We start from the raw sequence: 22,611 nt of genomic DNA, 5'->3' as shown, positions 1-22,611 counted from the left end.
GAATGGGGTTCGTCAATGCGTTGATTTGATATACCAGTGCGTCGCACACACGGCAGCTTGACAAAAATCTAGATTATTTTTTTTTTCGTATGTTTATCCACACATTGTTTTTCGTATTACATTTGTAAGACTAATTTTAAATATTATAAATTTTTCCATTCAACTAGAGTAGTCCAAGCGTTACCGAAAATTGATACAGTTCGCACCTTTCGTGCACAAGAGTGTCATTTACACCCAGCACATCCATTTGATTTTTTTTCTACTGTCAATAATATATGAAAAAAGCTTATAATAAATTTAGAAATTCATAATTTAGAATATATGCCTTCTGAAAACTAAAAAAATCCTTTCTTGATATTACAGGACTGGTATAGAAATTAGTGCGACTTCCTGCAAATAAAGGGCTATTTCAAAAAAAGGGCAGATTTGGGAAAGCTTTTTTTTTATACCTGTATTACTTAACTCAACACTATAACCCATTATGAAAACAAAATTATAACAAAATAAACCCAAAATAGTGTGTTTAAAATATATTTTATCTACATTCAAAACACTTCAAATTTACTATATTGATGTTATTTAATTGTACTACATATCTGTAGCTATATTGTCCATAATGACAATTAATTTTGAAATGGCTGTGCTGGGTGTAAATGACACTCTTTCGCGCTCCATGTTTGTGCAAGGCTAACGCTCTTTCCAGAAAGTGCGGACTTCATCAACTCTCGGTAGCGCTTGCACCGCTGTAGTTGCTCGAAAAAAAATTATTACATTTAAAATTGGGTCCACAGATTTCTATAAGAACGACAGTGAGTGAATGAACATACGAAAAAAAAAATTGTAATTTGGATTTTTGTCGAGCTAAACATAGCATTTTACCGTATGTGCGTCGATGTGATCGGTTTTTGCGATGGTTCGGCGGAAGGTCGGTTTTTTGGCGAACCATCAAAAGAAATATCACGAACATAAATGTACGAATTTAATAATAACAATATTAAAGTGTCTTTATTATAGCCTAAGAGCTGACGACATATTTAGAGAATATATTTTAGGCAAGCTAGAGTATCTAAAAATGTATACTGTTTGACCAGCGGATCTGAAGCTACGGAAGGAATGCGAGAAAAAAAAAATCGACATTGCCACGTTTATCTATAAAATTGCAAAATTGCCAGACATGAACTATAAATTTAATATATTTTTATTATATATAATGTGTTTAGCATATATTCTGACGTATATTACTAAGGAATTTTAACGTAGTTCATATTGTTCGATATGTTTTATTTAATAACTTATTTCTGTCATTCTGTATAATCTGCTTATTATAAAAGTTGAAGATTGCTCAACGATATCATTGGCAAACCGACATCGCCGCGCATGGCCGCCTATTCATCGAACATGATTGGCGAGAGTGCGTCACAGGATTTGTTACCACGCGGTTACCATGGCTTTTACGCCTTTCCTATTCGCTTGCTTTATCCCCAACGTCAGGGTCTCTTCTGAAAAGAGTAGGAATATTGAATACTATTGAAATATCCAGTGGCGGTGTCATTTTTTTGATCATTATTACTTTATTTCATTATTTTATACCGGTTATCCTAGAATTAGAATTTAGAATGAGTGGGAGGGGGGTTAATCACTTCGACCTTACAGATCCATTGTGTCCCCCTTTCTTGAATCATAACTCATCATACAGTCCCAGGGCTTTGACAAAAGCCAGTATCTGGGACGGTTTTATAGAGGGTAGTTCTCCATCTCCAATATCAGTCGTACCAAAATTCATGGCACGAATGGTTGTCGTCTCGGCGCACTCAGTGGTGAGGTGTACTGGTGTTTCACCATCTTCCCCACAGAATCTGCATTCGCCGTTTCTTCTTAGTTTCAACCGGTTATCCTAAACTTTATTCCTATATTTTTCGTATATTTGATAGTTAAGTTGTGTTTTATTGTTTTGTTATCTTGTTATAATGTTTTTCGTTCGTAGTTTTTAATTATTAATATCAAGCTTGATCGTATATTTGTATTTTAAAATGAATAAATTTGTTGAGGGTAAGACGCTACATAGTCAGACAAGAGAAATAATAGCTACTTTATATAGGTAAGTTAATAATAACGTGGATGAAATCTCATTTGGTTTATTTCCTTGTGTTCATAATAATGCGATGAAGAAGCTACAGAGCGTTCGCTTAAGTTGCCGCCGCTTAAACGTAAACTTGAGCGGATATTTTTTTATACCGGAGTTAGCGTATCCGCTATAAAAAAATCACACAGAAGATAAAAAAAGGCTGAAAACTAACCCCGATAAAATGATATCCAGCTCTGGAAAGAAACGACCACGTGAGACTGCTGTCGAAAAGCTCGACGACTTTTTCGAAGTGGTCAGGAATTTGATAAATAAATTTTATCTCGAATTCAAACTCGTCCCCACAATTAGAAAGCTTTTGCAAAAATTGCAGGAAGAATCGAATTTTCCTTTTGCAGGGAAATGCTTAGGGGGTTATTAAAATCAAATGAATTTTTTTGGCGTAAATATCAAAATAACAGATAATTATTAATGGAGCGGCCCATTATATTGCAGAGAGAGATTGCATTGCAAAAATATATACGCGAAATTCGAAAATATAGCCAAGTATTATCTATTTGGATGAAACATATGGGTAGACAATGACCTAACCTTTAAAAACTGCTGGCGGAGCGATACCATATCTGGTGTAATAGGCAATATTGGATCTACTAGTGAGTAAAATTATGTTTTGTTTGCGCTTCCAAAGTTAACTATTTTCAAGATTTTTTTGCTGGAAATAGTTATATCTAGAATTATGTATTATAGAAAAAAATATAGTTAGTACAGATATATAAATAAATATACCTCAAGACTCAGTCTTGATCATCTGCTGATGGCACACATGGTTAGCGAAACGTGCGTCCAGTGTAAAATTAAAAGTGTTTTGGTGGATTGTACTGATTTAGTGTTTTATTTTGCTGTGTAACACCAAAGGGTCCAACCCTCAGCTGTAATTATTTCTTCTATTATATTAACAACACAATAATAAAATGATTCAAAATACTTAAGGGAGCTTTAATAAAAGCTTTTAGTGTTTATCTGCTAACTCAACAGTAACGATTCAAACAGCATAAAGTTTTTTGAAAAAAAATATTAATCTGAGTATTATATTTATGATACACATTATTTTCATATAACACCGTACGCCCATGCCTATTTTATGAATGAAATTGGGCGTGTTTTGTTTACAACTGCGTTCCCCTGCCGATACCCCGTAGCTACAGATCCGTTGGTCACACTATAGTTTATTAACTGGTGAACCCAGAATCCTAAGTCTGGCTGGGGGGTTGGGGTTAGAGATCTGCACGGGCCGGGTAGCCCGAACGGGCCTCAAGACCGACCCGGCCCGAACCCGGGCCTCGGGCCGGGTCGGTCTCGAACTGTCAATAGGGGTCGGGCCCCGGGCTGGGCCGGTTCCGCACTTTAAAAAAACACAACTTTACTTCTGTACATGTTCTTGAGACATCTTGTATTATAACAGGTATTTTTAGGTTATTTATGTTTATGTTTTTTTATTTTGCGTATACATACGTATATTTGTAATTTTATTTTGATCATTTTATTTTAATGGTTTTTACACAAACCGGGCCGGAGAACACATTTTAGGCAAGCTTCTCTATCTAAAAAATGTATAGTTTATTAACTGGTGGTCCAGAATCAAAAAATCGGCCCGTGCAGGTCTCTAGTTGGGGGTATTTCGCTACTGCCCAACCCATAACATTTGCAAAAAAATAAATCCAAAAAACATTCTTTAGGCAACTTGAAATTTGTTTATTCTTAAATTTTAGCATCTATTTAACCTTGAAATAAGTATGCCAGACTTTTTTTCGGGTTAAAGTGTAACCAGACCATTCCAAATATGTTTAATTATTATACCTGGAAAACATACTTTAGGCATTCTAAAAATTTTTACAGCGTGTTTATTAGATGATATTAAAAATATGTGTTAATTGCCAGACGAATTCAATGGGATTTAATATCGCCAGACGTAACGAATAAAGAATTTAAATGACGCGATAAGAAAATCTTGATGAGTATCTATAAGCATTTTTAAAAGATAGTTTATTGAGATCCGGTCAAGATGCGGCTGACGTAAAAACTAAATAATTAACTAATATTGAATAAATAAAAGAAATATTTTTTTTAATCACTAAATGTGCTATTGAAATCCTTTCAATAAGAATACTTTTTAATTTAAGTATTTTGTATCTGAAAGAATAAAAAGATGAATAATTATTTAAAAATTAGCATAATGTAATTGGGAGATTAATATATTTAACAGAAATTGATATTTTAAAATATAATTCTAACTAGCTTGACAAACAATGTCTTCTCTGGGCCGAAAATCAACAATCTCTGACATTCAACTGTTTCCAAAGCCTCTACTACTTAAATTATTCGCAAACATCAGTGGACATGGGGTACAGGCACGGCGTGAAAATGACTGCCCTCATCATAAAAATAACTTTGGCAGTATCGATAACAATATCAGCAAAATAACTTTTTACAAACAAACGTCACAAAATGTATAATTATCCATTGTGATTTTGTGACATATTATATTATTATTAATTTTGCGACCTGATTGACAATATTTATTTACAGTAATTATTCTAAACTATTTACACTATGCACGTCAATATTTATATTATAAATACATATTTAACGTCTAAGCATAAAAGTGGCACACTTATTTTACTTTTGAATCTATTTAGAAAGATTAACAATGGTAGGTACTTTAATAAATGTTCCAGAATACTTATTTTTAGCACTGTACATGGTTGCCTTTTGTCGGGACTACGTTTTCTGGTAAAACCACTTCTGGGTTTAAATTTTAAACCATATTGTTAGTGCACTTTTAAAAATGTTCTTTGCATTTTGTAGTCTGCCTTCATCAAAAACAATAACTTTGTCAGTATAGTAAGCATACATCAGCATAATAACTTTTTAGCAGTTAAAACTACACAACAATGTTTTTTATCCATTGTGATTTAGTAGTTAGTAGCGAAATTAGTAGTTACTAAAATATTTATTTACAGTAATTATTCTAAACTATTTACACTATGCACGTCAATATTTATATTATAAATACATATTTATCTTAGATATGGTAACTTAATTCCAACAAAATAATCTCTGAATTAAAAGCCTGCAAATAATTGAAATGAAACCGAAAAAATTGTTTTATGAAAATTTCCAAGTACATACCAACTCAACTGTTACGTCAGCCGCATCGGCTGCCGACGGGTCTCAATAAACTATCTTTCTGGCTTATAGGATACTCATAAGAAGTTTTTGTCGCGCTCATTTAAACTCATATTTTTTAATATCATCTAATAAACACGCTGTAAAAATTTTGAGAATGAAAAAGTATGTTTTCCAGGTATAATAATTAAACATGTCTTGGAATGGTCTGGTTAGTACTTTAAAACCGAAAAAAGTCGGCATGCTTATTTCTAGGTTAAATAGATGATAAAATTTAAGAATAAACAAATTTCAAGTGGCCTAAAGAATGTTTTTTTGGATTTATTTTTTGCAAATGTTATGGGTTGGGCAGTAGCGAAATACCCCCAACCCCCCAGCCAGACTTCCTCAGATTCCCAGGATTCTGGGTTCACAAGTTATTAAACTTTATTTTTTTTTGTTATTCTAACTTGCCTAAAATATGTTCTCTAAATATGTCGCCAGCTCTCCGGCTATTACAGGAGACCTGACGGTTGTGGGCACACTTGCGTTTTTCACCCATATCTTTTCATAGTCAACATTATGCAGTGATATGCACACCAATGGAAAGCTAGAGACCTTAGCTAACTTTTTCTTTAAGTAATTATATCGATTCAAACGAAAGACAACGTTTTGCAGCCACTTATTATGTGAAGTGCTCAATTTTGACCAAAAAAATTTATCCGTCCGGTTGTGGGCAACCTTGAAAAATCGCATAAAATGGAAAAAATTGAATCATAATGCATTGGAATTGATGAAAAAAGAGAATTTATTTATTTTAGAAGTTTTCAGTGACAAAAAACAGAAGTAAATGGCCTTTAGTGGTGAAAAAGTGATGGTAAATTGAAAAAAATGATCCATCCGAATCGGAAATTCACAGAATTCACAGAAACACTGTTAAAATGTATTACAGTAACATAAATAACGATATACGGTTTTATGCCCAATTACACACGGTATTGGCTCAGATTATATTATATGTACTGTCAAACAACCGTATGATCGAAAAAAAAACCGTCCAGTTGATTAGGAATAGGGTTACCAGATGAAAACTTGTCCACTCCGGCCAAGTCTTCCCAAAAATCCGGATAAAACAGGACGTCATAATTTTTTAAGGAAGTAACATTTTTTACATTACCTATTGGTAGAGATGAGTAAAACTGCGATTCTCCAATCGTAATTCTGCCAATAATCGAAACTGCGATTGCGATTTTGATATTTACCAAATCAAATTATTGGCAAAAAATACTTTTTCTAAATATCCCAATAAATCACCCTCGTTCCATTTGAAAAAATTGAGATATGATTAAAAATACCATTTGGGCATCTTTTAACTGGCCAGGACAAAACGCGAAAAACAATAGACGATCGAATTTATTTTTCCAATGCATCTTGATTAAAAAAATAGTGTTTTTAATACAGTCGTGACATTCTAGATTGAAATTTAAAATACGATTTTAAACGCAAAATGTCAAAAGCTGCCATATGATATGCCATTCTATTCAGAGTGTCATTTTCTATCGAATAAAGTAAAAAAAAAACCGAGGGCGCCATTTAAAAATCAAAAGTTGTAGTCATTTTCGGTGAGACAGGAAGTCACTAAAAATATTGAATACGTCAATCAATCCTAATTTATGTCATATACTAACATACCAAATCTGTTTTTATCAGAAAAAAATAAAAAAAGTTACAGGGATGAACCACTATTGAAAAACACCCGGTATATTATGATAGTGGCTCAAGAAAAATAATACCTTCTCTATAATTATCAGACAGAAAATTCAATCGGAGTTTAACTATAAAATGCTTCAATAGACCACAAAATCGCAAATCACAACAAAGTCGCAAATCGCAGCTTTAGTAATACTGGTTGCCTAAACTGAAACTCCCAAATAGAATTGCAATCGCAGATTCCTATGAGAGCCAATCGCAGGTTGCAATTATTGCGATTTCAAAATCGCTGCGATTGAATCGCAGTTTACGGTTTTTTGCTCATTTCTACTAATTGGTGAGAGCCTTGATTATAGATATTATATATAGACAAGGGCGATAGTTATCATTTTTATTTTATTTATAAATAATAGCAAAAAATACATTTTTATAACTTTCAAAACTTAAAACCTACGAAGTAAAACAATAAATTTAGACTGCTGCATTTATCGACAATTTTTTAAGTAACTAAATTAATTGAAACTAATATACGAGTATTATTTTGCATTATAGGGAAATTTTTAATAGAACATTAAAATCCGGACGCTTGTGATATATCCGCCCGGACCCAACCGGACGTAGTGAAAATCCGGTCATGTCCGGATGAATCCGAACGTCTACCCTAATATGGGCCATTTCGCGCCAACACATTCCAGTCTAGTCCCGTCAGATTCAGTCTATAGTCCAGTCAAATTACTACAGTCCACTGCTTTCACACCAAACGCGTCCGATGTTTGTTGATGACATTTTTTAACGTGTTTTCAGCAAAAATAAGCAGTTTAACAACAGAACGCTTTGAAAATGGACGAGATTCTTAAGCCCGGACCCCATTAGCCCACACGCTACGCCACGCGATGCCATGCTACCCCATGTCATGAAGATCAGTGCGTATGTTTTCCCATTTAGTTACATGTATTGCATACACACTAGGCACACGCCACGCCATCCGACGCTATAACACGTGTGATGGTCGATTCGTCGATCCCAGATATCACCGACGTGTGTTACGGCGTGTTGTTCCCCGCTTGCCTCTCTAGTCCCGCAGCTATTTTCTAACGGTTATTTTCGAATGCAATAGAAAACAAAAACGTTTTTTTGAGTGTTCAATCAGTAAGAATACAAATTCTAGTATTAATTTTAAAATTTAACCCACATCGCAACACGTGGGATAGTGTCAGGTGTTGGCTAATAACTGGTGGTCCCGGCTTTAGAGTTAGGGTGCGTTTATGTTGCAGCGGCGATAAACGATAAGAGCAGCGATCGTAGCGAAGCAAAGAATATTATTATATTAATTTATATGTAGGTGTTTATATTGGAGCAACGCGTCGAGACACGCTTGGCAGTTGGGCAACGATAAGAGCAGCGCTAATTCACTGCTTTTATCGTTTATCGCAGCTCCAACATAAACGTACCCTAATACTTTTACGTCGATTAGAAAAAAGAAGAAGGTGAAGGAGAAATTTATTTTATTTTTTTATTATTCTCCGTTTCTATGTTTTGAATGCTTGGTGTTATATATCGCCTCTTCATTTCTAACCAAAACAATTAAATTTTCCACATCAATTTGTGTACAAATATCGCAAATGACTGGCATAAAAATTCGACCGAACGAATCACTATCAGTCTTGACTTGTCTGGACGCGACTGGACTGTACACGACGTGTTTTGTATGAAAACAACTTTAGTCCCGCATTTGTTTTTCTCATGACTGTCCTAGATTGGATTCAGCAACGTCCGACGTGACTGGATTGGACTGTGTTGGTGCGAAATGGCCCTAACTGGAAAATGACGATCGATGATATTTCCCATATAAAATGACAGCGATCTTCATTTCCTAGCCAATGCTGACGCCGATTTTTTTTCTCGATCATATGGTACAAGTTTGATATTACTCTACTTAGTTTTGCCGCAACTGGCAACTGTTAAGGCTGTTGTAAGCACGGTGCAAAAACTTAAATGGCAGGATTTGGAACAAGAATTGCCAAATCCTGCTGTCAGATGGCGCCACTGTCGATTTAAAAATACATGGGCGGAGTAAGATGGAAGGAAAAGTTTCTTCCCGCCACCCGTCTCATCGTAATATTTCGTCATTTTTCCCGGCAGCCATCAGTGCCTAACTTTTTCTGGAGCTGAGAGGTATGTGTTTTGTGGTTGTGAGTGTCGTAGTGTTCATTCTCAAAGTAAAGACGTTTTATGTTGTGTGCCCGGCCTTTTATAGTGTATTATTTTAAATTAAGAACTTTTATTTTGTGTATCCATTTAGAGTGGATTATTCTTTATATGTAAGTACCTAGAAATTAGTTTATAATAATATAACCTGCTCGATAACAGCTAGGTTAGGTTAGGTTAATTGTACCTTGGAAATGGCTATCGATGGAAGATTGATATTCATTAATTGGTTAGATTTACTAATATAATTTACATTTTGAATGCCATCAATTGTCATTCCTAAGGTAGCTTGATGCAGCTTTTCGTAATCGTATGGTACAATATGATCGAAAAAAAACGGCGTCACCGTTGGCTATGAAATGAATATCGCTGTCATTCTCTCTCTATATGTAAAATTTGATGAGGAATGTCATCGACCGCGTCATTTCCAAGCCAACTTGACTCCGTTTTTTCGATCATACGGTATTACTTTAGTATTACCATGTACCTAGGTATAGAAATTTAGAAAACAAAAAGAATACAAAAATAGTTGTATATATTTTATCCGAGCAATAATTGTAATGTTTAATTTTTAGTTGCCTATAAATTTAATGAGCCGCATTTGTATTGTAAAATTTCGAAATCTACAAAAAAAGAAAAAATAAATAAAAATTTATAACAAAAAATAAGTTATTTTTATTATAAACTTCCTTGTCATATCTGGTATATAATCAATTCACATGTGTTATTAATCATACACCTATTATTAAGTTAAATCTGATAGTACTTTTTGATTTTGGTATAGAAAATATTGTAATGTGATTTTTACCGCATGTGTATTGTTTAACGATTATAGGCTAGATATTTGTTTGGCAAGTATATTAAATCAAACATCTTTTACAACATATTTTTTAAAAAATATATTGTATAAGATGTTTATTTAACTTTACTTGAAACAAATTATCTGGTATAAAATCATCCTAGTTTAAATATTGTATGATCGAAGAATACGGCTTCAAGTTAACTTAGAAATGACTATTGATGACATTAACCATATAACTTTACAAAGAAAATGTTATCAATCGTCATTTTTAAGTTAACTTGGAATCGTTATTTTTCGAACATACGGTATATTAAATTAATTAGGTGTAATATAATACTATAGATGGCGCTGCCAAAATTGCTTTGAATGCAATGCAGATTTCTTTTTAAAATGTAATTGCAGATTTCTTTTTTTTTTAATTTAATTTGTAGTTCTAAATCCGTGTCATAGATGGCGTACCAAAATGTTGTCCTAATTTTTTGTACGGAAGATTTCGTTCTGTTTTAATCTGTTCTGTGGTTGTAAGATTGTAACTGATGTAACTGGCAGCCAGGGTTCGGAAAACTACATGTTACTTTTAAAAACTACATAAACTACATTACATGTAGTTAATGTAGAGGGTGTAGTTTATGTAACCTATGTCAAATATCAAAGGTTTGAGGTGAAGTTATAATAAGTTGAAGCTTTAAAAACACATAATGAATTTAAGAAAACAGAAGAAATATGGCTTTAAATATAATATTTACATCATATTATCTCTATTACACCTCATACAAAGGAAAATTATTCATAATATCAATACATAGTTTATTAACGTAGTTTTCATGTAGTTAATGAACGGGAAAAGACGTAGTTTTTGAAGAAAAACTACACGTAGTTAATCAGGTAAATTACGTCTTAATTAACTACTTCCGAACCCTGCTGGCAGCTGTTAAATAAGCAGGGGTGCCCACAACCACAGAATATCTAGCTACGCAACAGAAGCCTCGTTACATGTATAAAATCGTAGGTCTCAAAAGGAGACAGGCTTTAAAAGCCTGTCTCCAAATCAGATATTTTGATGCGGTAGTTTCACTACTACATAACAGAGGGCGATAAATTTAAAAGAAAACAGTTTTCTACAAACGAAATTTAAAAGAATTTTATGCAGTGTTGCCATTGTGTAATTTATATTGTAATATTTCCTGATAAAGCCTAGCTTCAAATTTGCTACATCATTTAAACATATTAAAATAAATTAGAGCTCTTTTTTTTTCAAACGTTTAAGTATTTAACTCGCCATGTTAGTTGGAGTTAAATCATACGAGCTGAATTAAAATCACTTCCTGACGTTTGATTCTAACTGAATCCTGAATTTTGATCGTAATTCGGCGACAATATAATAAGTATTATTCTACTATTATGACACCACTTCCTGACGTTCGATTGTGTTCATACTGTATGATCGGGAAAAACGGCGTTAGCGATGGCTATGAAATGAAAATCGCTGTCATTTTATGTGTAAATTTATATGAGAAATGTCATCGATCGTCTTTTTCCCAGCCAACTGGACGCCGTTTTTTCGGTATCGCACGGTATTTGATATATACTTGCGTATTTTTCATGACATTGCAATATTATGGTACCATGAAGCATATCAAGTGATACCGTAATATAGTACATATATTACGATACATGGCGTTCGATTGGGCTTAAACTTGGTATATTACGTATCTTCAGTGACATTGTAATATTATGGTACCATGAAGCATATCAAGAGGTACCATAATGTAGTACCATATTACGATACCATTTCCTGGCGTTCGATTGGGCCCAACTTTGATATACTTGTGTTTCTTTATAAAGATTTGTTTAATTAATAATTTTAATTTATTTTAATAATTTTAATTTATTTTATGAATTTTAATCTATTGTACGATGTCGTGACAGCAACTTTTATGCCGAACTAATATATTATTAATTGTACCTGTGTCACTTTTTAAAATCTACCTAGGTCTATATAAATAACGTGACAAACAGAAAAAAATTGTTATTATAGTATTTTTTTAGTCAATTAACATTTTTTGTACTGCATTTTGATAAATCATTTCCATTATTATTAAACGTATATTTCATTACTAACGTTTCAGCATTAATAAATATCACTATCAATCGCCCTGTATATTATTAATTTTAAAGGTAGTTAAAGTTAGTTTCTTAGTTAACATAATAAAGTGGTGTATATTAAAAATGTATTTTGAGAGCATATGTTTTCTAATAACATACTTAAAATTAAAACTATTTTAAAAGCCAAACGAATAATTAATATAAGTGTATCTGACAAGAAACGAAGAATAGAAAGGAATTATTATACACCAGAAAAAGAATGGGAGGCCAATTAAAATCTCTTTGAATCTGGCAACTGTGCATTTTAAGCCGAGCTTCAAGGCCGTCGACGTGCCGTCGATCTACGTCGATCCAAAACCGAAAGTTGAAAATTTCCAATTATATTCTGATTATGATATTGTCGCGCCATCTAGTATTTTATTTGTGCAAATTTAGCTCTTTCATTTCGAGTATTTTTCTGTTGCGTAGCTAGATATTCTGTGCCACAACCAACAGGTTTACCCTAATACCGGGTGCGTCTCAAAAGTGGCTCACTTTATATTATCTAATAAAAAAACACGAGATTCAGTAGGTTTGAAGGTAGTTTGTAGGTAATATACTAATTACATAAATTAGGATTGAATGACGTATTCAATTGTTTTCGGTCACATTCTCTTTCACCGGAAATGACTACAACTTTTGATATTTAAATGACCCCTCGGTATTTTTTTATCTTATTCGATAAAAATGGCACTCTGAATATAGTGACGTATGACATGTCAACTTTTAACATTTTCGCATATGGTTTATTTAAAATTTTAACATTCGGTTCATAACGATATTTTGACTAGAAATACCAAGTGCATGATATAAAATTATTCGTAAAAAAATTCGTTTTCCAGATATTGAGCCACCCTCGCTCCATTTGAAAAAGTTGAGATATGATAAAAAATACAATTTGGGCATCTTTTAACTGGCCAGGAAAAGACACGAAAAATATTAGACAATCAAATCCATTTTTCCACGACTCCTTGATTAAAAATTAGTGTTTTTAACATAGCCATGGCACTCTAGATTAAAATTTAAAATACGATTTTTTTTAAAGCGAGAAGGTCTAAAGTTGACATATGATATGTCATTCTATTAAGAATGACATTTGCTATCAAATAAAAAAATACCGAGGGTGGCATCACGGGCCATTTAAAAATCAAACGTTGTAGTAATTTCCGGTGAAGCAGGAAGTGACCGAAAACAATTGAATACGTCAATCAATCCTAATTTATGTTATATATACTAACATACCAAATCTCATTTTTTTATCCGAAAATATGAAAAAGTTATAGAGATGAGCGACTTTTGAGACGCACCCGGTATATAAATTATACATAAATAATGCAAAAAATATTTAAATAAGTTGGCGACATTCAGCATATGTGCTGCTCTTCCAATTTCCAAACGAACTAACAAATCATATCAATGAACCCCATCATCATCGTACTCACTATGCGTGCTCATCGACGCATCAACGCATAGTGATTATTAGCACAGATTATACAGATTATAGACTTTGTTTTTTCTTTATTATTTTTCGTGGTTCCAATTTTCGGAATCGGGCACTAGTTAGGTTACTAGTTTGCGCACATAGCACGCCCACTTATGGCCTGTAAAATTGTGCACAGCGCCTGGGGGTGCATCCACACTATCCTAAAAGCGGCGTATCGGCGTAACGACCTTGAATCGATTTCCAGTAATTCTATTGGCGGAAATTTTTGACAGATGAATTTGACAGTTGAATTTGACAGATAAAATTTCTGACAGATGAATTTTTCAGCCAATAGAATTACTGGAAATCAATTCAAGGTCATTACGCCGTTACGCCGATACGCCGTTTTTAGAATAGTCTGGATGCACCCTGACCGGCACATTTATTAGAGAGATATCGAAACAGTGTTGCCAGATGAAAATATGTAATATCCGTATTTCGTTGGTCGAAATATCCGTAGATGAATAAAAAAATCCGTATTTATACAGGGTGAGTCTTGAATAAGTGCAAATATTTTCAGGGATGGTATATTTAGACCCCAGGAACACGTCTATGAGATTTTTTCGCATAAAAATATGATAAAAATCCTACATTTTTTAAAAATTTCATAATCTCTGATATGGTTACACTTACATGGTCACGATACATAGGGGTGCAAATACAAAAAAAAACGGTAAGAGAAAATATGTTATTGAGATCTACCACCCCTGAAAATATTTGTACTTATTTAAGCCTCACTCTGTATTTTATTGATCATTAATTCATGTTAAACATAAAATGAATATCAAAAATAAACATTTTAAAAATAACAAAACATTACTACTTCTCAATATCTACGTACTAGCTACGTAGTATTACATGGACAAGAACAGATGAGACAAACAAGTATTGTAAACCAATACAATTTTTTATTATTACACAAATATGATCCGACAGGCAAATAATATCAGTTATTATTTCTTTCTATGATTAGTATTGTCAATTAATCGATGGTAATAGATAAAATTTTTAATTTGCAAATATTCTTTTATGGGTATATGGGTATAGGTACTACATATTTCGTATGATAAAAGTCGTTTAGTAGGCTTGGAAATGAACATTTACCACATCATTTTGCATATGAAATAACAGTGATCTTCATTTCCAAGGCAACTGTGACGCTGTTCTTTTTTAAACAAATAATATTATGTTAAATTGTTCAATAACTGAAAATCCGTATTATTGGAAAAAAATCCGTATGTCCGTAGAATATATCCGAAATTCGTCAATCTACGGATTAATCCGTAGTTCTGGCAACACTGTATCGGAAAACCGAATAGCGTCATGTAGTCTTGGTCATGCAGTATTTACGCGTACCTTATCAGGGTTACGATATGCGCGAGTCAATTTTTAACGCAACACCCGCTAATAACGTTACCGCCTGACGTAATTTGCTGGTCAATTACACCAAGCGGTATTTCTAAATAACGTTTAAAAATTGCTTAAATGGGCATGTGCGGGTATTTGACAACCGGGGCCGGCCGGCGAGATCTTTTATTTTGGGTTATGTTTGAATTGTTTTGAATTATTACTTTAGTTTTATTAGGTAATTTGATATTTAAGTAGCTGGGATTAGTTTTAATTAAATACGGCCCACAATATGGATTATTCCACCTCTTCCAATATTAAAGAACCTATAAAGAGGCTTAGGTTTACAGCAGATGACGACAGATGACGACTTAGCCCTTCTAAGAGAATTTGTTGCTTGTTACCCTAAACCCATTGGCAGACGTTGAACAATAAATCACTGGAAATAAGCACTTTAGCCCTTTAGTTTTAAAATACCTAGTAAACAAAACAATTTCAAAGTTTTAAATTCAAAGTTAGGTTAAGTTTAAATAGCGGACGCGGTTAAGTTTAAATAGACGAACAGAATTCTTTCCTATCCGATAACTCTAAATGAAGAGAGTTAATACCACCTCACGTAAAGGAAATAACACCTGGCCTTATTAACGTCCATGCACGCTATTCGGTTTAGCGATATCTCTCTATTACGCTGTTTATTGTTATTTTACGCGAGTTTATTTTTGCGCTCAGGAAATTTTACTCGTTTGCACATCATCATAAAAACAATTTTCGTACCACGAATTAGGGACAAGATTTTTATCTGTATACTTATAGGATAGGTACCTAATCTGTGTGTTATTAGGCTTAAGTATCTAAATTTAATAATATTTATATTGTGAAACTTTTTTTAAATAACTTAGATATTTATCTCATACGGATAGTAATTACATAATTTAATTTACTTCAGCGATAAGATTATTTAAATAACAAACGTTTTGAACAATTTTTCATCTTAAAAACAGCCCAATAACAAATAAAGTCTTGATTAAACTTTTCCATTGTCTTAAATGAGATATTATAGTATGAACAAATAAAAATATTCTATTTTGTAACTACCAACTATCAGTCATGTTGTCTTTTTTTAATTGATATCAAAGCAAAATCGAAGGAGAGATAATTACAGATTACCAAATCTCAACTGTCTCGACATTTTTTAACTATGGACTCGACCATTCAACATAATTTATGATCAAAAAGTTCTATGATCAAGCGGGTTTAAAATATCAGATAAAAAAATCGAATCTAAAGTCTAGTTTTTATATGCATTCAAATCTGGACGGTTTTTGCTCCCGTTTCTTGAATCCGTCCATAGTTTTAACGTTGTAATCCGTTGACAGGTTTTAGCCTAATGGTCTTAACTTACTTATCCCTCTGCTTATCCTATGGTTTTAACATTTAATTTATTATTAAATAACATCATTTTATCACAGAAAGCATTAAAAATTCGGATGCATGAAAACTAAGCTTCATTACCCAGAAGAATTTGCCCAAGAATAATTAATTTTAGTATATACTTATAAAGTCTGATCACATTGTGTTATTAATCTAGGAATAGTAAAGAATCTAGATATACAGGGTGAGTCTTAATAAGTACAAATATTTTCAGGGTAGATAGATCTCGTTAAAAGAAACATATTTTCTTTTTACCGTTTTTCAAATAAGTCCAAAATAACCGAGATAAACTTTGAAAACTTCAAAAAAACATCGCTTAAATTTTAAGAACCACTGGACCTTTCCTCGGTTTTCATTTTTGTAAATTTAATCTACTACCTATGTTGCCATATTATGATGAAATTATGTTTTTTAATAGAAATTAAAAAAAATTCCAAATTTTTTTTTTCAAGAAATTCCAAAATTTCTTTTTTGCGAAAAAACCTCATAGACGGGGTTGTTTTCTGCGGTTGAAATATACTACCCCTAAAAATATTTGCACTTATTTAAGATTTACCCTGTACAGTCTGTCCATAGAAAGGATCTTGACAGTGACAGTCGTGTCTCTCATTTTAATTCACAAAAAAAATCTATTTTCTGTCACTTCTTAGTCTGTCGAAATCTTTCATGAGTCGTTGGACAGACCATAGAAATTTTTCTAGATATAGTTTTTTAAATAAGTTGATTCTTCTTAAAAATAAACACCTGATGCCTTTTTGACGTTAGTTTTGCAAAAAATATGTATAAACTACTATATTACATTTCTTGGTGCCAAGTGTTTTCTGGAAAAGGCCAACATCTTTCTCATATTGATAGGAAATATGTTTTCAATTTTTTTTAAATTAAATAAAAACTTACAAATCCTTATTAAAAACTGTAAATACTGGAGCCATAAGGCCTCTGAATGTAAAATTGGCCTAAAAGTAAAAAAAGTATAAAAGTAATATTCAATAAATATTAAGTAGGTACCCATTTAAATTGTTTGAAACACCTAGATCATCAAACTTACCATTTTATTATATCTCAGTTGTCGGTTTGTTTTAATACAACTACAAAATTATGCTGCTGACTTCGTGTATAAAACATTAATTATTAGATAAGAGATATTTAATTACAAACATTTCATTAGCAATATGAATATTAAATATAGGGCTTATTAAGATAACATACAAAAATAAGCTTATGTTTTAAGTAAACATTAAGTTATGCCACTTTGACTTATTGATAAAAATATATATTTGAATAATAGATAATGCAAAATAATTTCAAATTAAAGAAAATTTCCTGATTATAAATGGTAAATAAATCTTATAAAAAATGTGATACCTATAACCGAAATTTTAAATTTATACTGGGTTTAAATATAGAATTCAGTTTTATAAACATTTTAACCTTAGTGACATTTACATTTTAAGGTCACAAAAAACTTTGTAAACATTTACATAGATAATGAGTAAGGATAATAATAAAATTATAACACATTTTGGGTAAAAACATAATTTTCTGTATATCTGGTTGCAGACTTTGAATGTCATTATTTAAATTATAGGTTATGGACTCCTGAAGTTAAATGACTATATGGACTATCCACGTAAACAATAGGAAATTTTAATTTATTTTAACCAATTTTAATATGGTTTCGAAAAGAACAAAGGGATATCAAGATATTGAAGGTAACTTAATATCTCAGCCAAGAAATGCACCTGTCGATCCAGATACAACTATTCCTCAAGAAATTGAAATGGCCTCAGTGTCAGTAGTCCCAGACGGTAATACTGCAATTAATATTTTTTTACAACTTTTAGTAGTGTGTTAGCCAATATATTATTCATATTTTCACGTTCAATATATCTTCTGTCTTTTAGATACATTTACAGTTACTCAGGCTGTAAATGCTCTAGGATTTGGATGGTTTCAAGTTAAGTTATCTTTATGGACCGGTCTTTGTTGGATGGCTGACAGTATGGAGATGACTATTCTTTCAATCTTATCTCCCGCCTTACATTGCAGTTGGCATATTACAAGGTAAAAATTTGTATCTTCTACTAATATCACTTGTCACACCAAACTGATTCTTTCAGATATCAACAAGCGCTAACTACAACTATTGTTTTTCTGGGAATGATGCTTTCATCTACATTTTGGGGAAATTTGAGTGATAGATATGGACGTAAACATGTATGCTTCATTAAAAAAATTAGAACTTTTTATAACAATCCTATTTTAGGCACTTAGTTTATGTGCTGTTTTATTATTTTATTATGGATTATTAAGTTCAATAGCTCCTAGCTTTATGTGGATGTTACTATTAAGAGGTTTAGTAGGATTTGCTATCGGATGTACACCTCAATCGTAAGTAAAATACAGTAACATTATATCAGATAAAGGCATTTGAAATTTGCTTGAATCGCCTATACTTTTAGTGTAACATTATATGCAGAGTTTTTACCAACAAAACAAAGAGCCAAATGTGTTGTTTTGCTTGATGTAAGTTGTCCATGCATTATGTTTAGTTTTTGAAGTTTATTTTTTATAAATTTTTCAGTGTTTCTGGGCATTAGGTGCATGTTTTGAAGTAGCTTTAGCACTTATTGTTATGCCAACTTTAGGTTGGCAGTGGTTATTAGCATTGTCCACTGGTCCTTTACTAGCATTTGCTTTAATATGCCCTGTAAGTGTAAAATGTATACCACCAAAAAGTTTTAAAATGTTTTTATCCTAAGGGCTTCTTGTAATTATAGTGGCTCCCAGAATCTGCAAGGTATCATGTTGCTAGTGGCCAAACAGACAAAGCCTTAGAAACTCTTGAGAAAATTGCAAAAGATAATGGAAAACCTATGTTATTAGGAAGGTTAGTTGTTGATGATGCAATGACTTCTGCTCCTCATAGAGGGCGATTCAGAGATCTTCTTGTACCTTCTTTAAGACTGACCTCACTACTTTTGTGGTTCATTTGGTAAAGCAATTTTCAATTATTTTTAAGGCAAAATATGCAGTTTTTGAATATTATAGGGCTTCATGTGCTTTTTGTTATTATGGTTTAGTTTTAATGACCACAGAATTATTTGAAACATCATCAATAGTATGTTCAGAACAACAAATTCCTGCTCAAGCTATAGAAACTTGTGCTGCAGATTGTAAACAGCTTCAGACAACTGATTATATTGATTTGCTGTGGACCACATTAGCTGAATTTCCAGGTAAAATACAAATATTAATTATTCTTCTAAAGTTGATAATTATTAATTAACAGGTATTTTTATGACAATATTCATCATAGAGAGATTTGGAAGAAAAAAAACTATGGCTGTTCAATTTGTCATTTACGCTATATGTTGCAGTTTTCTGGTATTGTGCCCTGGAAAGTAAGCGATAAATATCTACATCTTGATGTTAATATCTTATGACTGTGTATTATAGGAGGGCTATATTGACAATAATGCTGTTTCTGGCTAGAGGTATTATAGCAGGTGTATTCCAAGCTGCCTATGTTTATACTCCTGAAGTGTATCCTACATCATTAAGATCTGTAGGAGTGGGATCATGTAGTGCCATGGCTAGACTAGGTGCTATGGCTACCCCATATGTGGCACAGGTTCTATTAAAAACTTCAATAACGTTTGCAACATCCACTTATGCAACAGCTGCTCTTTTGGCCGCTGTTGCCTGTTTAATACTTCCTATTGAAACATCAGGGAAAGAATTGCCAGAAAATACTGTTGAGCAAAAGCAACAATCTAGTGTAACAAAATGATTTCTGTGTAGATATGTCACAAAATATTTACCTATGCATAAAACAATATCCGTCCTTCATATGAACTAATTTATTACTAAATTATTACCTATTTTTGTACTTAATGTTCTTATTCTTAAGGAATTTTATTACTCTTAGTAATTGTAAGGTTATAATAAATTGTGATCAAACATGCTTTAGATGTCAGATACATATTTTATACAAATTACATTAGAATTTTTTTAACTCTCAATATCTAAAGTTGGTTTAGTCAAAATGTATTATCTAAAAAGTAGAAAGACAAATATTTTTATACTGTTTATGCTTTGAGCAACTTAATACTCATTTTAGTAAGATATTAGTTACTAATGCAATTAATACCAAAGTATTTTATATATTTATTACCATAAATTATTTTTTAATATTTATTAAATATTATTTATGAAATATAAATTAATTTTATAAACTCATATAAAAATTATAAACATTTTAAGATTTCTCAAGCATTTAAATAAATTTAAAAAAGCTGCCAAATACCAGATAGACTTCTCTTGTCTATAACTTGATTGTGATAATTTTGGTGCTGGGATTTTTTTATTATCAGAAAAATGTATCCTTAATAATATTTAAAAGTAAATAAAGTGTTTAATGACAATTTTATTTGTTATTTTTTATAAAAAATATATGAAAATAAAAAAATCTTAAAAAAACCTTAATTTTAAGGAAGCTGTCCAGGGGCTAACTTGCTTCTTACTAGCTTGCCAAATTCATCAGCTCCAGCTTGATTAGCTTCTGAATATCCTGGAATTGCTAAAGCACATCTAGCGACCCAATTTTTCACATTGTTGTAGGCTGATATGTCCCATCCTACAGCCTAAATTATTTAATATTTACATTTAAATAACATACCACATTAATCAGTTTAAACAATGAATTCAGCCAGTTAATAAAAAAAAACACTTACCACAATACTAGAAACTGATGCAACCAAACAGCAATCAGCAACAGTTAACTTGTCACCAGTAACAAAGTTGTTTCCTTCCAAAAAAACATCTAAGAAACCTAATGCTTCTTCTAAAGGCTGTTTATGTTCATCTAGAATTGTGTCTTCACCCAGAAATAGTACTGGAAACTAATTTATAGCTTAATATATTATATGTTATAGCTTAATATATTATATGTTAAAGTTTTATACTTGTTTCGTAACTTACACAAATAGCTCTTATTCGTGGATACAATGTACCACAATCAAAATATAACCTTTGATCTACAATGGCTTTTTGTTTTGGGTCTTTTGGATAAAAACTTGCATCTTTACCATATGCACTTGCTAAATATGGGCCTATTGCGTGACTGTCTGAAACTACAAAGTCACCATCAACTAGAGTTGGGACAGTATGTTGAAGATTGATCTAGAGATAATTATAGTTGAGTTAAAACTCCAATAATCCAATTCTCACAAATATCGATCTCACTTTTATAAAATTTTCATTAAACTGTTCTTTTTTAAACAGGTTTATGATTTCTACATCAACATCTAGGCCAACTGCTTTCGCAGCTAGTAGAGCTCCTCTGGATGGGCCACTAGGTGGAAAATGATATAATGTAACTCCCATTTTAAAACTTAAGTAAAAAAGAGTTTAATCTGCACAATAATGGTATAAAAAACCGCTTTTTAACATATATATAGAACTTTTTGAATTTGAGCAGATTTTGAGGTTAAATATTTCTTGACCACAGCACTAGAGCTGAGAGCGCAGCACAGCATTTGTGGTCTGTGGCATAGATCTATGGTCATTGCGACCCAAGGGCAGGGTTGTTAAGTAGAAGCAAGAAACTACGCCAAAAACTACGCGTAGTTTTTTGTAATAACTACTAAAATTTTAAAAACTACCTTCAGAAACTACACAAAAACAACGTTAAAAACTACCTACAAAAATATTGTAAAACATAAACAATTTAGATTTTAAACAAGAATCAAGCCAAATTCTTATCATGGGTAAAGGTGTGGATTGTGGATCCGGTGGCTGACCTTGAAGGCCATATTTGCTACATTTTTATCATCGATACTACGCAAGCGCACATCTTCGATGTTGCCAAATTGCAGTTTATTTTCGAATTATTTGCAGTTGAAAATTTTTTTTTAATCAATAATAATACAAATTCTATATAATTAATTTTATAATTTCAGATTTATCTTGATATCCAAAATTAAGATAAGAAGGATAATAAAGATTGTGAATTGAAAGAGTTATGAATATATAAAATTGTAATAATAATAACATTTATTTATATATTTACATTAAAATTAAAAATTATCATGTACGGATTTCTTCTTAATGGTTTTAAACTTATTAGAATTATTTTATTTCTTTCAAGTTATTTAATTTTTAGTTATTTACAGGCAACAATAGTTTTGATTATATGTATTGATGTTTTGAAATACTACCATGACGAGTCTTATA

General features: G+C 32.0%; 3 protein-coding genes across 3 annotated transcripts in view; 1 reads left to right on the top strand and 2 right to left on the bottom strand.

Annotated features, from left to right (window-relative positions):
* LOC115889118 (N-acetylneuraminate lyase-like) overlaps positions 1-17,824 on the bottom strand; it is a 45,430-nt gene extending 27,606 nt beyond the window's left edge. Inside the window, exons 1-2 of the mRNA XM_030909052.1 lie at positions 17,423-17,824; positions 17,272-17,330 (exon numbers count right to left, since the gene is read on the bottom strand). Of these exons, the coding sequence (XP_030764912.1) occupies positions 17,272-17,330; positions 17,423-17,425 (62 nt within the window). The 5' untranslated portion in view covers positions 17,426-17,824. The remainder of the gene's footprint in view (positions 1-17,271; positions 17,331-17,422) is intronic.
* Positions 17,825-17,954: 130 nt separating this feature from the next.
* LOC115889111 (synaptic vesicle 2-related protein) lies at positions 17,955-20,636 on the top strand. Its single transcript, XM_030909041.1, has 10 exons — positions 17,955-18,182; positions 18,279-18,438; positions 18,495-18,591; positions 18,641-18,765; positions 18,837-18,900; positions 18,959-19,084; positions 19,155-19,369; positions 19,426-19,613; positions 19,667-19,778; positions 19,834-20,636. The coding sequence occupies exons 1-10, from the start codon at positions 18,047-18,049 to the stop codon at positions 20,165-20,167; spliced, it is 1,557 nt and encodes a 518-aa protein (XP_030764901.1). The 5' UTR covers positions 17,955-18,046; the 3' UTR covers positions 20,168-20,636.
* Positions 20,637-20,788: 152 nt separating this feature from the next.
* LOC115889119 (glutathione S-transferase 1-like) lies at positions 20,789-21,898 on the bottom strand. The gene is made up of 4 exons (XM_030909053.1): positions 21,622-21,898; positions 21,358-21,558; positions 21,111-21,278; positions 20,789-21,020 (listed from the first exon to the last, which is right to left on the bottom strand). Exons 1-4 carry the CDS (start codon positions 21,760-21,762, stop codon positions 20,865-20,867), a joined length of 666 nt encoding a protein of 221 aa, XP_030764913.1. The 5' UTR covers positions 21,763-21,898; the 3' UTR covers positions 20,789-20,864.
* Between the last annotated feature and the right edge of the window lie 713 nt (positions 21,899-22,611).

Source organism: Sitophilus oryzae, unplaced genomic scaffold (genome assembly GCF_002938485.1).
Source record: "Sitophilus oryzae breed Bouriz unplaced genomic scaffold, Soryzae_2.0 scaffold_810_pilon_pilon, whole genome shotgun sequence".
Classification (NCBI taxonomy): domain Eukaryota; kingdom Metazoa; phylum Arthropoda; class Insecta; order Coleoptera; family Curculionidae; genus Sitophilus; species Sitophilus oryzae.
The sequence above is the reverse complement of the archived record's forward strand: the minus strand, read 5'-3'. Positions and strand labels throughout refer to the sequence as shown.

What these genes read in the sequence shown, in the direction of transcription:
- LOC115889111 (XM_030909041.1), top strand. Translation starts at nt 18,047, where the DNA reads ATGGTTTCGAAAAGAACAAAGGGATATCAAGATATTGAAGGTAACTTA. An exon ending in CATTTGCTTTAATATGCCCT is followed by an intron (nt 19,085 to 19,154) that starts GTAAGTGTAAAA and finishes TTGTAATTATAG; the next exon opens with TGGCTCCCAGAATCTGCAAG. An exon ending in CTGGTATTGTGCCCTGGAAA is followed by an intron (nt 19,779 to 19,833) that starts GTAAGCGATAAA and finishes TGTGTATTATAG; the next exon opens with GAGGGCTATATTGACAATAA.
- LOC115889119 (XM_030909053.1), bottom strand. Translation starts at nt 21,762, where the DNA reads ATGGGAGTTACATTATATCATTTTCCACCTAGTGGCCCATCCAGAGGA. An exon ending in TTAATGAAAATTTTATAAAA is followed by an intron (nt 21,559 to 21,621) that starts GTGAGATCGATA and finishes AATTATCTCTAG; the next exon opens with ATCAATCTTCAACATACTGT. An exon ending in CACGAATAAGAGCTATTTGT is followed by an intron (nt 21,279 to 21,357) that starts GTAAGTTACGAA and finishes GCTATAAATTAG; the next exon opens with TTTCCAGTACTATTTCTGGG.